Source organism: Paramormyrops kingsleyae, chromosome 13, assembly GCF_048594095.1.
Source record: "Paramormyrops kingsleyae isolate MSU_618 chromosome 13, PKINGS_0.4, whole genome shotgun sequence".
Taxonomy (NCBI): domain Eukaryota; kingdom Metazoa; phylum Chordata; class Actinopteri; order Osteoglossiformes; family Mormyridae; genus Paramormyrops; species Paramormyrops kingsleyae.
Genome location: NC_132809.1, coordinates 26716519 through 26731853, shown reverse-complemented (window position 1 = coordinate 26731853; position 15335 = coordinate 26716519). Strand labels below are relative to the sequence as shown.

At 46.8% G+C, this 15335-nt stretch overlaps 1 protein-coding gene across 6 annotated transcripts in view; it reads right to left on the bottom strand.

Moving 5' to 3' along the window:
* Positions 1–15335, bottom strand: part of LOC111857386 (unconventional myosin-IXAa-like) — a 101575-nt gene that overhangs the window by 31948 nt on the left and 54292 nt on the right. For all 6 annotated transcript variants that reach the window (XM_072698483.1, XM_072698485.1, XM_072698484.1 and 3 more), the window contains exons 9-12: positions 14919–15008; positions 8725–8841; positions 7882–8016; positions 2915–3036 (exon numbers count right to left, since the gene is read on the bottom strand). In XM_072698483.1, the coding sequence (XP_072554584.1) occupies positions 2915–3036; positions 7882–8016; positions 8725–8841; positions 14919–15008 (464 nt within the window). The remainder of the gene's footprint in view (positions 1–2914; positions 3037–7881; positions 8017–8724; positions 8842–14918; positions 15009–15335) is intronic.

Sequence of the window (15335 nt, the reverse complement as noted above, 5' to 3'; positions counted from 1 at the left end):
CACATAACAGAACATCTTACCAAACAGCACCTTAAAGAAACAGCCGAATACTGTGTATCTTTTTTATACTGCCTACTTCCTGTGACCAAGATGGTATCATTCTAACTATAATGATGACCATGCTTGCCATGCTAACTAGTGCCTCGTGTAACTGTTTGCAATAAACAAGAAGTGCAGGAATCATAAACGTACGGAGCTTTGTTGAAACATTAATAGCCATTAGCCTAGCGGTCCTACGCACAAATAACAGAGAGCAGGCCGGTGTGAGAGGCCTTTAGTGACCCTGCGCATTGTCAAAACAGCCCATCCTTCATGGGGAGGGTTATTACAACCACATGAGCATGCAGAGTGGCCGGGACCACCAGGAGGGACAGCGAGGGCGGGGGGGGGGGGGGGGGCACACAGATAATACTCCACACGAGGAGCAGGAGCAGACTGGCCCCCTCCTTGGTCTTAAAAGGAACTTCAAGAACATCTTGGGTGTCCCATGCAATTCCCGAACAACGCAAATTTTAATAAACACCTGCATCTCATTCATTTAAAATTCTTTCAATTCAAACATCTCAACTTAAGACATAACATAAAAGAAATGTATGTAATATTTCATTTATGAATTATTCTACAAGCATAAAATCTGATCAGTAGATGTGACCATGTGTTAATATATCCATGCAGTTCTGTAGTGTGAGATGTAGCCTATGTATTAAACACTAAAGAGTCAGACACAATACCCAGCAGTCACCAGAAAATAAACTACAGTACATAGTATTCCTACACATAATTCACTTATTTGTCCTCCGTGGCTGATTCACGATCCCAATGGGTAACAGACTGATGCGAGGCCGCAGACAAAAAGAAAAGCTAGTCAGAAAGTGGATGCTAACAGCTAACAGTCTAAGAGTTAAAGCGAGGACGCTAACAGCTAACAGCCTAAGAGCTAAGTCGAGGATGCTAACAGCCTAAGAGCTAAGGCGAGGATGCTAACAGCTAAAAGTTTAAGAGCTAAGGCGAGGATGCTAACAGCTAACAGTCTAAGAGCTAAGGTGAGAATGCTAACAGCTAACAGTGTGCATGTCTGTTTAATATGCTTCATTGCCTCAATCTGGGGCTTTTCTCAGAAGGTTCTCCAAACCCCAGAGCTTCCAGCTCCACGTTTTCATAATCGCTCAAAATCTCTCTGCCACTGAGCAAATCCAAATTCTGTCACATGCAGTTAACCTTAAATCTTTGAGTCAGTGCAGCCAAAACACAAAATGCTGACATTTCTAAACGTGGGCAGTCAAGGCAAATAAAGCAGGACAAATACTTTGTTGCCTGAAATAGCACTTTTAAAACAACTGAAACCTGCACGTTTTGTCTTTATCAGACTGCTTGATTGTATGGAGTTTGCATGTTCTCCCCTGGCTGTGTGGGTTTCCTCCTGCAGCTACAGTTGCCACCTATCCCTTATAATACGGTATCGCCCCATATAATATGAGACACAGTAGTTCTTCCAATACGGGACAATCCCGTATTAAAAGGGACGGGTGGCATCTCTAACTGCAGCCCAAAGGCCTGCATTTGGGGTAGCCAGTGTGTCTATGTTAACTGTATTATGGGAGTGTATGAGTGTGTGCCTGCATGTGCCTGTGATGGACTGGCATCCTGACTGGGGTGTACTCCTGTCTTGTGCCATATGGGATGAGCTCCAGGCCCCCCAGTACTCTGGACAGGATAGGTGGGAGATCGCTGACACCCGTAAAAATTATTTACACTGGAACTAAGGTTGCACTCGCTTAAATAAAAATTGGATTTTTTTTTCATGGCAGTTCAGCCAGTTTGTCTAGCAGAGAGAAACAACAAAAAAAACACACAGTAACTTAGTTATTGTACAACCTGCCAAGGAACATGAGCTTTAACTCAAACCAAGTGCGGTAAGATAAGCCAGTGTATTAAAAACTGTAAACATTGTACGTTAAAGAACGTTAGAGAGAGATACACACATTCCACGCTGATGTCAGATACTGTTCGTTTAGCATGTGATCGTCTTTTGTTTTACTTGCCAGATGAGTATTTCATCTAAAGGAAGGCAGGTGAAGTCCATCTTCTCCTTCCCGTGTTTTTTAATCTACACACAGGAGTTTTTCTGGAAAAAAAGCCTAAACACACTGATTCCCATTCCATACTTGTCTCAGAGAAATTATGTATGTTTACACAATCCAAATAACCAGGTGCTTGGCCTGACAACCATCTTGACACAAGTTGTGTGTTACGGTTAAAACACCCAGGGCCCAGAAAAACCTCGCGAACATCAGTGCAATGGAAACAGGCACTGACGTTTCACGTTGATTTACAAAACTGCTGGGAACAGAGAAAAATACTCAGGTGCAAGCAGACATATATAACAAGCACACATGACCGGAAAGCAAGGTCTGGAAATTAACTGTGAAACTTAAAATATCCGTTACACAGTTCCAGATGAAGGCCATGTGGTGATGAAAGTGCAAGTGGTTTGCTAGTCGATGGTTCCTTCGATGATGGTCACCAGTGTCACCTGACGGGTTGACTAGCACTGTGTAAACTAATGATGGGCCCACTATATGGTGCAATCTGTTCAGAAAGGGCTCAAAGCATGCCCCAAACCAACCCAAGAGCACCATCTAGTGGGGTCAAAAAATACAGCAAATGGTTCATGAAGTTTCATTTGCCTATCACTAAAGCTCCAAGTGGAAGGACTTCTGTATCAAACGATAATCTTTATCTAAAGATTGTCTTACAGCCTAAGATTTATACACTTAGCAGTTCAAGGGTAGTATGAGAAAATCCAAGAAGTGAACCTGAAATAAGGCTACAAATGCAGCTCTTTAACCACTACATACACCACCCCCCCCCCCCCCCCTGCCACTGCCCCCCAGGAGCTGTAGAGAAGACTCACTTGCACTCCTCATCCAGCAGGTGGAAGAGAGCTGTGGGCTTCCGGCTAATCAGGCTGATGCAGCCGCTGTTGTCGATGTAGTCGATGTTGTGCCAGCTGATGCCCTCAGTGCAGTACTCTTCCTAAACGCAGGTGGGATGGAGGACAGGTGGAGGGGGATGGACAGGAGGAGAGAAAGGCATGTTTTAGGGGTGTGATGTAGTGTCAGAGTCACACAAACCATGAGAACATGACATCATCAGATTCCCTCTCCACCTTCAAGGATCTCCTCAAGACCCATCTGCTCTAGGAGCACCACTACTACCCTGAATCCACTCCATGGTCCCTGAAAGCTTTTAATGCTGCACTTTCTGCTGATTTGAACCGTTCTTTTATTAGGTCCTTACTTTCTTTGAGAGATTTTGTGTAGCTGCTGCACCAATACTGCTTACACTTGTACCTGGGCATTGACTGGAAGCTCAGCCTATCTGCACTTATGCCTGGTCGACTTATGCCTCACTTGCACATTGCTTTGGATAAACGAGTCTGGTAAATGTAAAATGTAAAAAATGTAAAACACAATGTGGTATTAACTAGTGAGATGGAGATGGATTAAAGGTTCAGTGCTAATCTTGTGCTTGGGGACATTTTCCTTTTGATCGATAATCTCCACAGTCTGATGATCTCGTTCAGCAGAACTTCCTCCCCGACCGCTGCAGTAAGAATGGATGTGTCAGTGACATCACCATGACGGCAGCATTACATGCTAGCGATGACCCGCGCAGACAGCTGGGATGGCAAACAGAGGGTTAAGGGTGGGTAGGATAGTAAAAGTTATATTAGTCCTTGGACGAGACATCACAAAAGAGGAAAACAGCAAGTGTGGGGAGTTGTTTAGAAAGCTCTAGAAATACAAAACAGACACCAGCCCCACCAGCTTCCAAATGGTTCCATTACTGTCAACTCTGCATCCATTCTGGGATGGTGCCAACACAATAAATCAAAAGGGTGAAAATGGAAATCTAACGTTTCAATCCTCCCTCTCACAGCCATACGCGTCCTCTGTGGTCTAATATCAGGAAAAGCATCCAGAATGCTTAGCTGCTCCTGTCGCTGCATGTAGGGGGGGGGGGACAAAACAATAAAAGATCTAGGCAGGATTTTCCGAAGAATCACTGGAATCCGTTCCTCCTTGGCCTCCTTTAGCCAAAAGTACAAGCTAAGCTGAACAGACAGAGGGAAAAATCAAAACGAGTCTATCTGGCTCGCCACACAAATGATAAACACCACAGATGCTGGAAATGCGATTGGTGCATAGGGCTTAACATATCCTAATAAGGCATGGTGCCCCAGTTTTCCCCGGGAAAGTTGTTGAGGGAGGGGGTAGTCAGGAAAATAATCAGGTTTAAATCCTGTGAGTTTCAATAACAAAAAATAATCGAGTGCCACTGGCTGCTGCTTATGAAAGTTTACCCACAACCCCTGCACAAGCCCTGAAGCCCAGAGACACAAAGCAGGGAACAAGAAACACGGAGAAACAGGACTCCATACCATCAAATGACAGATTAGATGCTTCCAGGCTTATTCCCGTCGTAAATATCACGACTCCATCATCCCACGTGTTTTGCTTGACTGTGTCAGTTCCCTGATATTCACAGCGATCAGGTTAATTGTGGCCACTGAAGAAGCAGTTAGCATCACCCTTAATGGTGGAGAGCCTCCCTGAGCATGTAACAGGCAGCGAGAGCCCCCCCCCCCCATATTGGACACCCAGGCTTCTCCTGTGGACAGAAATGGCACTTGAGAATCTCGCCGGACCCAATGCATCCAAGCCTGCCGAGACCCTTAAGCAAAAGCCACGTGGGGGGGAGGGCAGAACTCCCATCTGTTCATCCCTGTTCCTCTGCACCTCTCTGGACAGAGAACAGTGCTCCTACAATAGGCCGGAACATCTTGTACTACATAAGTGCACTACAGGAAGGACACAAGAAAGCAGACCTGACCACAGCCCCACTCTGATTCACCCCTATCAGCAATAATGTCCCTCCTGGGACACCATCCATCCACCCATCAATCTATCTATGCATCTATAAATACTGGATATCAATGCAGAACAAGTAAAAATATTAATTTTCCACTTACACATTGATGTTAACAGGGTCAGACTAGAGGTTAAGGGCCTTGCTCAAGGGCCCAATCGGTTTGCTGATCCAGGGATTTGAACCAACGGCCTTCCGATCACAGGCAAGATCCTAACCCACTGAATCACACACCACCCCTTTGTAGCCTTACCCACGGGGCTGTGACACTATGACAGTGGCAGGAGCAGGACCCCCATGTTACAGGTCTCTGAAACCAACCCCCGCCCCCCACCCCACACACACACACACACACACACACACACACACACACACACACACACACACACACACACACACACACACACACACACACACACACACACACACACACACTGCTGTTCAGACTTACTCCCGTGTTCTGACTTACTGCCGTGAATGTTGGAAATTACATCATAGTTTCCTCTACAACGTATTCAAGTGTGCGTCCTTTAGGTGTATTTAAAAATGGAAAATAGAAAACTCTTCTGCCCCCATAGCTAACTGAATCCCAAACAAACACATAATTAAGATCAGCTGTTGGAGAAACAATAAGGCTTCATTTGTGCCAGTCATTCACAATATAAATCTAAGTAGCCATCAGAGTAACGTTGTCAACACTCAAGTTCTAGAGGGACGTCACGCCATGATTGAAACGAATTCCGGAAGACCTCAAGTTCTTGATGCCTATCAGACTTACAGAGCTAATCCCTCAGCCTGAGGCCCCACTAAAACCACAGTCAGGACCACGCTGTCCAAATGCGGAGCGGTTGACACAGTGAAAGTGTCTCCAAAAAGAAGGTGCAAAATCATCTAGAAAGTCCAAAAGAATCATCTAGAAAGTCCAAAAGAATCATCTAGAAAGTCCAAAAGAAAACAAGAAAAACATACAGGGATACAGAGATTTTCTCATTCCCTGCTGAGGTGAATCTTCGTAACTCTGCCATGACAAAGACGACATATCTCGACAGAGCAACAAGAAGAAACTGTTCCTGAGAATACGTGAATAAACCTGACCAACAGCAAAGGCTGAAAAAGCAGCTTATGATCTTAAACCCCCAAGTGTCACTGAGATGAAGGGGTCAGTCTGTGGGAGTGGGGGGGGGGGGGGAGTGGGGGGGGGGGGGTGACCAATGAATGCAGGACCTTACGCTGGTGTCACTAATGATAACGGTAAATAATGCTGGCATGACGGTTGGGGGAATTTGCGCGCCCGTGTTTCTTTTTTTATCTGCTGTGCAGTTTTGTTTGAACATCTGATAACGTTCGGTGGTCAAAAATGCAAACATGAAGAAAGGTACAATTACTTTTCCCCTGGGGAGCATAGCGGCATACGGGCTGAGAGAGACGCGGGAAACCACAGCGCTGTTTGAAAGGGCAGGTACACGCATGTTCCTGAGCAAAATCAAACAGCACTGGCCCTGACAAAAGCAAAAGGGAAGCGCGTTACGGTTGAGGTGTGTTAGCTTGGTAATATTAAATGGCACTGATGACATGATTTCGCCGTTGGGCTCTTGAGCAAGACCCTTAATCCTAATTGCTCCAGGAACTTGCTTTCTCAAAAAAAAAAAAAAAAAAAAAAAAAAAAAACATTTTGCATGAAGCGTCTGCTGAATAAATCAAATGTAAATGCAGAGAGACCAAAAGGAGAGGCACTCTGAAAAAAATCCCATAATCCACCCTGGTAACACTGACCATCATTGGCCAACGGGAGCATCTTCTCCAAAAACCTGGAGAGTATATGAACGTGAGATGTTCTCGCTGTGGAAGGGCTCCACCTGAGGGGCATGTACATGGAGGAGAACTCAAGGTGAAGATTGCAGAGGATCTCTGCCGGTGAAGGGGGGTCAATCAGTCTAAAACGATGGTTTGCAATCCTGACCACACCTAAAGGGATGTTTTAGATGAAGTGCAGCTTTTAACTGAAAGTTCAATTCATGTACAACCAGGCTTAACCAGTCCTGCTTACATAAGAGCCCTGAATCTAGCATGTTCCAAAGTGGTGTGATCACACACATGCGTGCGCACACACACACACATACACACACACACACACACACACACACGTTTGTATTAATATCTTTGTGGGGACCATCCATTCATTTGTATTCCAACAATGACAACCTTAATTGTACCCAGCCGTAACCTTAGCTTTAAGTAACCAAACAAAATACAAGACTTTTGGCATTTTTAGTTTTTTGATCGCGGTCACAGATTTTTATAAAATTGAGTTTGCCCTGAAAAAATGGTCCCCACAGCCTCAAAATAAAGGAAAAGCCAAACAGATCTCCCGCCTGCACTCTGACCTTTGACATCTGTGGGGCTGCAAGCTGCGATGGTGAACGACGGCAGGAAATGGGCACGAGTCGGATAGCGGCTGCACTAAGAGCAGAGCGCTACCAGAAAGTGGCTGCTCTTTTCAACCACATCAACCCCCCCAAGTACCAACGTACCCCCCCCCCCCCACACACACACACACACAACGGACACGGCTCATTAAAGTCAAATCTGTGCAGTTCTGCCCCCAGATCATTCCCCCTATGGCTTTGGTTATAGGTTAAACATACAGGCATAGAACAGGGAGGGGGTAAGTTAGTGTGAAAACACAATCTGTCCCAAAGTGGGCCAATCACAGAGCATCCTGCCCTCTGAGGCGTGAATCTGAATCGTGTGTCAAGTTTAATGAAGCTTCCCTTGAGAAAGGAAGCCTTGTGGGACATAACCAGGCCCCATAATGAACTAGTGCCCCACAGAGAAGACAAGATAGGACAGGCAGCAAACTCAGAGGCAGGGTTAGCCGAAACGTGATGAATTTAGACATCAAACGTAAATGGGGGGGGGGGGGGGTTGACCACGGCAGCGACAGCTCACCTGCTCCAGCTTGAAGGTATGCTGGTTGAAGTAATGCTGCAGCCTCTCATTGGCGAAGTTGATGCAGAACTGCTCGAAGCTGTTGTTCTCATAGTCCTCAAACCCGAAAATGTCCAGCACTCCAATGGATAGGATCTGAAAAGGGTGCGGCAGGGGGGAATTGCCTTAAGTGGGCTACATGGGTCTCTGATCCCAAATCAACCTTCTATACTAAACTGAAGAGGAAATCAGGGACTGTAACCACGAGTGCTGTGAACAATATCTGTTGCGTAAGATGTTTATTTGTGAATTAAATGCATGTAAAAAACAGACTGTGCATGTATTTATTTTTATATCGCACCGTTGGTTTTATAACCGATTCCATTACTCACGATGACCTAAAGGAATACCTCAGACAAGGGGTATAGTTATGAAACAGACCGGCAGCTCCCCGGCTGGCGTTTATCATGATTACGGGGGCTGTACAATCTCCGGATTTTCACTCAGCTCAGAGGAATGCAAGAAGATGGGGAGTAGAGGTGGTGTTCCCTGAATCCCCCACCCCCAGCAGCTACACACCGAGATGAAATCCCCCCCCCATGAACAACTGCTAAAAGATGTGCAAGGCCAGTGTTGTCTAGTGTGGAACCAAAGTCACATACTCATCAAGGCTCTGGTGTCGAATCATTGTCAACCGACAGGAAGTCATAAACTAGCAAATTGTTTCATCTTCCTATTTGTTTCACAACCAAGGGGGGGCTTTTTGTACCTTCCCAAGTGCGCTTCCCTTAACCACACCTTAGGCTGCATGCACACTTAGAAAAGGCTTTACGGTAATGCCGCAGCGCCTTGCTTCGGTCTTACCTTGGCTCTTTCCTCCAAGTCCCTGTTGTTGAGCAGCGCGTGATTGATCCTGAACACGATCCAGTCAAACAGAGCACCGTAAAGGGATTTGGCCATGGAGTCACGCACTGTCCCAGCCTGCATGAAGTTAAAAACACACACACACACACACATATACATTTACATACATAAACATATTATACAATATTGTATAGGACATATATACACACTGACGCTGACACTTTCAACTTACGAACTTTCAGACATACGAACGAAGAGGACTGTAAGGTCAAATTCCGTTCATTGGGCTCCCGTTTCCTGTCCGCAACATCAATTATTTTTCTGCACGCCAATTCCGACTAGTATGACTTCTGGCCGCTACTCCCACCACGCAGCAGCGCAGCGTGCGTACTCTCAGCATCGTAGTACTTGCGTATACCCTTAAAATGATGTTGAATAAGGACTTACGAACATTTTAAGTTCGGGACGTATCTCGTTCGTAAGTAGAGGAGCGTCTGTGTATATTTTAATGGTGAGAAGGTTCTGAAGATAAAACCAAAACTGTCTGCCAGACAGTCTGGGGGTCCCCAAGGACTGGACCGGGAAACACCGGCAGGGACGGCACCAAGGCCCTGGGGACAGTGTCACGTGATGCCGTATCTCTCCTGGGGCATCCCAGCAAACCCGGCCATGCCGCTGCCCTGGCCGCCATTTACGCTCCTGGAAGGAGATCAAAGCCGAGGTCATTCCGACAAGGCCGGCCAGGCCAAATTCCCCCAGCAGCCAGCCATAATGTTCAGCGTGGCCTGCCAGCTTCTGCAGCGCCTCGCAGCCGTCTGCCTGTGGGGGTTCCTGTAATGGGACTGGCTCTAAAGGCAGGTGGCTGGACCAGGGGCACAGAACAGGGAATTGTGGATCTAACCCAGGGCAGCAGACAAGGGTGAAAAAAATCATGGTGTTATGCACTCCTGTTTATACTTAGCAGCTAATGCTAACTGGGGCACTGTCATACCTATGAATTGGGGGTGAAGGTCCTTGCTGAGGGGTCAACAAACTTTAGGCCTCGGGATTTGAACTGGCGGCCTTCCGATCAGAGTCCCAACCCGCTGAGCCACACCACCCCCCCACCCCCCAGCAATGATATGCCACGAAATGGTTAAATAGCCACCACAGCTACTGCTTTCGAACCCGTTCCAGGCCTCACGCTGACAGCCGTGAATACATGGCACAGATCGAAATTCCCACCTAGAGCTCGATTTCTTTGTCCCCCCCACTCGTCGGTCCAGGAAAAGCAGACTTTGGAAACTCAGACTGGTCCTGTTACTCAGGGAGACGCTTCCCTGTTTTTGTCTGCTATGAAGTCATGGGTCACATGATCCCGGCCTGCTGGGCCAAAATGACAGCTATGCAAAAGATCAGGTTTGGCTGGCAAAATTCGATTCAGCCCCAGCAGCGAATTACTTGGAACTAAATGAGGTTGCATGTACGGGAACAGAGAAATGACAATTGAGGCACCAATGACTTAACATTTTCAGTTACTCTGGGCATTACCTATGAAAAGGTGTATCAAATCAGCATTTATTTTTTTATTTTAACCAAAAAGTGTTTTTGGCAGCTGTCCAGTTATCATTAAGCACAAATCAGTGATGACAACAGTCTTTGCCTAAAAAACAAAACAACAGACTGCACACTCTCTCTCTCTCTCTATCCCACCTGCCTTTTTCATGCATCCACCTCTGTGAAGTTCCACTCATCCATACTCATGGTAACAAACATCATGCAGACGTCTGGGTTCTCCCAGGCTATCGAATCTCTCCGCTCACTGCGACTGTTTACCCACACATTTTTCAGAGGGTCAAAAGCAGTCTTAAACCAACCAGTATAGCAGCATTCAGACACATCCACAGCAGTTGTTCAGTTCAGCGAGCTCTCTGACCGCATCGAGCCAGTCTCAGAATGTGGCCAATCGGGTAAACACACTGACAGATGGTGTATCAGATAAGCTGAAGATGGACAGCTTGGAAATATAGGTTGAGAAACCAAAAGTGATATAATATAGGGGCTTAATGACACATAACAACTGAGACATTCCAGCATGGGCCACATGAACAATAGGGGCCATGAGAATTGGGGTTATAGCTCGATAGGAGGTCAGAAGGAAATATATTGCAGATGCACCTGACTGAATACCCCTGTCTAATACATTGTTCAATAAGTTAACAGTAACAGTACTCAGAACCTGCAGTGTTATTTTTCTGTTTATGAATCTCTGCCTTACAGTCCAGTGTACAGAAGTATGTGTCACTGTAATCTGAAACCACAGAATAACACACCATGCTTCCAAAGAAACTTCTTTTTCCAAGTTAGCAGGAAAACACGCTGCTTTCACATGCTTGCCAGTGCAGTCCCCGAGGGGCTGCAGTATTATCACAAGATTCGTTTCAGAGAAAAATATGTGGAACAATGGCCTGTATTTCTTTAGGTCGAAATAATTACCTGTGATAATGTTGGGTATTTTTAGGCTCGTGTAGCTTACAGGAGACATGTCACGGAGAAGGAGGGCCTCCTTCGCCGCAGAAGCCCGTCCAGCCGTTTCAAAAACAGAGCAGCCTCCTGCAGATAGGCTGACAGCAACACTGAAGGCACCTGATTGGCCAAAAGCCTCACACAGACATCTGCCTCCCCCCCCCCCCGGCCTACTGTTAAGTATCTCCAGTCGTGTCCAGGCGGCTCATTTGGAACACGCAGGGGCGGGGCTCAGGATTCCAAGCATTCCGGAATATGACCTCCAGAGCTCTCACTGGCCGCTGCCAAAAGACCCACCCCACCCCCCCCCCCCCCCCCAAGGGCTAATCAGCATTGAGATCCCGTGTGCGCAGGAGCCCATGAAGGGAGACTGGCGTGGGGGCCAGGGAAGGTGGCTTCAATGAGGGGGTGTGGTTCTGGGTGCTTGAAGTCGCAGGCAGGTTTTTAAGTGGCCTGGTGTTTATCGTTGGGAAGGCAGGAGACATTCCTATAGTGCCCTTGGGGGCTCTTTGAATAGTAGGTAGCAGATTTCAGCATCCAGCTTTGAAGTGTGTCAGATATCAATGTGTAAGTGAAAGAGCGGGGAACAGTCCCACTGATCTTAGGACCTACACAAAACATGGAAACACCGTTAGGGCCACCAGCTAGGAGCCTCTTGACCTGTTAACGGTGGGACAAAAATCCAGCTGGGGGGAAAAAAATCTAGAACAATCTTTACTGGAGGACCACCCAAGAATCAGACAAAACAATTAGATTTATTTGTTTATCTGACATTTTTGTAATACTTCAGATCCCAATGCATAAATATGACTGTGATTATAAACACGTATAATGGATAGGAGATTGGATCAGCGGGAGCCCTCAAACCTCACTGCTGGGCAGGTGGGTCATTCCATGTGACCAATGAGTGGGAGGCAATCTGTCTAACGTCCAGCCAGAGCCCTTGTGTAGGTAACCCTACCTGCAGCTTGAAACAGGAGTGTGTTACTGGGGAACATCTTACATTCCAACTTACTGCACAAAAAGTGTTGGATTAAGGGGCGGGAAAAATCACACTTTAGCGAGAATCACCCCGATCTGGCCAGCAGTGATCTGTACAGAGAAAACCTTGTTCTCTGGCTGCTCGATTCTCCATACAAACTGATTTACTTTGCCAGGCCCAACGTGCATCATCCAAAGTGCAGGTCCACCACTGGCGACAGCCAACGTTGTGAATCAGCTGTCTAAACAGGCAGCGGTCCGGACTGTTAACTTCATCCATTAAAATCAAACGGCGTGACATGGGGCAGCGGGGTGGGGGTACAAAACCAGCACTAATCAGCAGCCCCTGCACCTCTGACACGAGCTGGAGGTGCTGATTCAGAGTCACGGATCGCTGGTGTCCCTTTTACGGGGGGCATGAAAAGCCTATCGCAGCTTGTCTGGTTTAATTAATGGAGGTCTGGATTTACAATGAATCGAGACAAAAGAAGGATGCTGAGGTCAGAGGCTGAAGTATTATGGGATGGCCAGGCCACCCACCCCATCCATCACACCTGAGCCTAGCTGATTCCCTGCTTGTCAGCTGAAGTGTCCTCCTAGGTTGGTGTTTGGGTTCAAATGATGGGGCAGCCATGATTTGAACTGCCTTCCTTGTAAAAGATACACGATGCTAAGTGTCTGAGAGAGGGAGACAGAAGACCGGCTTCTCCGTGCCGAACAGCAGAGAAGCAGGAACCAGGAGCAGTGAGGTCACATGGCTGGCGGTCTGATCGCACCACGCCTGAGCCCCTTGTGACATGCAAATTCTCTCTGGCAACACTTATTCAGTTTGTCGGGCCATGCTGGAGAACGTGCTGGAATGTCCTACATGAGATCCAGCTCGAGGGGGTATCTGAAGCTCTGTCAGATACTTTGAACTTTGAACACAGCCTCAGAACACCACAGGCCATCTCAGAAGCAGACCGTCTTCTGGAGGACCAGCAGTAGCTGCAGATAGACAGTGAGTATGGCTTCCTACTGCCGGCATTCCCTTTAAGGAAGCTTACTAACAGCACAGGGATGCCAAACTTACACGGTACAAGACTACCATCCAAAGATGGGCTTCCCACAGCACGGACCTCCACGTTTCAGCACCAGTGTGGGCGACAGCCTCATTCCAACAGGTTTATACTGCAGAGAAATACAGAATTATCCAGTGACAGGCGGTCTGCAAGCCCAGGCGAGAATACAGTGATGCGTACTGCGTGTACCAAAAGCAGAAGCTTTCACACGGTAAATTACAGAGCACTAGTGCTAAATTATTTGGATAGAAGGCTCTGCTTAAAATGATCCCCTATACCTTAACCGCGTGTCAGCTTGTTCAGCACTCTCTGTACGCACATCGAAGATATATGCTTTACTCAGAAAGTGTGAGAGACCGGGAGTTTGGCTTAGGGCAGAAACGAGGCCTGACTCCCAAAATGTGTGGTCGTCTTCAAATTCCAACCGCAACTACGCGTCTGTCAGCCGAATACAAATGGGGAGACAGGGATCACCGCGAGAATAAACATAGTCTGGGGGGGTCCGCATAATCGGCATGACGACCGGGCGGTTCCACCGCGCAACACTATACCTTGATTGCGGCTGCGTAAGATCTGTGGAATTTGCTAGAAGGATAGCACATTGCCATATTTGAAACGTGAGTTTGAACAAAGTCTCCTCAAGAAAGGCATCGTTTCCTGCACATTTTTAGCAGGGTAAGCTTCTGTGGAAGGCAGGCCCATCACCCAGGTTGGTCTGAAACTCATGTGGCTGGAGAATTCACTGCTGGTGGTTCCTGGTTCATGTTACCTGCCAGGAACTTGGCAGGTAATATTTTTTGAGTAAAAGTACTTTAGCTGCAGTGTCAGTCAGGAAAACCTGCAGTGCTCTAATAGTAAAACAATTTCAGGCTTCCAGTTAAGAATTTCTTGAGCCTGAAATACTGGTTCAGTCTGTATTCATAAAACTGAAAATAATCCTAAACCTAACAGACGCTTATCAGTATCCTTTAAGAACTGGAGATCCATCAGTCCACAACAAATTCTCACCAAGATCTCTGCAGATCTTGCTGAATCGTACCTTAGATGTCAGAGAAACAGTCCTGTATGTCATAAAAATCTCACCATTACCTCTTAATTTGGTCTAACGTCTGAGGACAAAACCACAGGGAAGCAGTGAGCAGGCAGGCAAACAAGCGTCCAACTGACATGCCTGACTGGTCTCTGGGCTTATATAGTCCATTCATCACATTCACCACAGAGTCTCCAAACATCAGCCTTGGAGGGAAGTCCAAACGGAGAAGCCAACACCTCAGTCTAATAAGACCCTCCGTGACTTTCCTCCAACAAACAAACCACCTACAAAATCACTAAGCCCCAGTCAATCACAAGGCGATTATATGCTGGTGTAAGTTTACAGAAGCTATGTTGCAGGGTGATTACTCAATCGCTGTACTTGTGAGTGGTCAGGACACATTTTCAGTGTCCCAATACGGGAAAATGGGGTTGCTCTGTTACCTTCCAGAGGGGGAAAAAAGTAACATGAAGAATTTGTGCAAAAGCACTTGCAAAACTCCCCTACATTAAATGAGGTTTGACTGGTCAGTCATCTGGTGGCCAGAGGGTATTGACTAAGGGGCACCTTCCAGAAGGATCTGTCCCATGGAGGATCGAGCAGGCTGTGCTAACCTCTGCTAGCTTGTAGGGCACGATGAGCCTCTCGCCGACAGCCACCGTCTTCCGAGTGGTGAGCGCATCGATCAGCATCTCCTCCTTCACCTGTAGATGAAGAGCGTGTTCAGATCAGCAGGTGGACCAGACGGCCACACACAGACACGTTCACATTTTATTCATCTACCAGATGCTTTTATCCATAGAGAGATACAACTGAAAAAGCAGGGTTAGTGATACGGGTTAGGATTACCCTCTATGTACATGTACAGGAGGCCAAAAGATAGAAACACTTAATTTGGTCATCATATCTTAAAAAGGACATTGCTGCCTTAGAAATGGTGCAATGTTGGGCTACAAGAATGATTCCTGGTCTTAGAGGAATGTCTTATGATGAGAGGTTAACTGAGCTGAATCTATTTAGCCTCGAGCAAA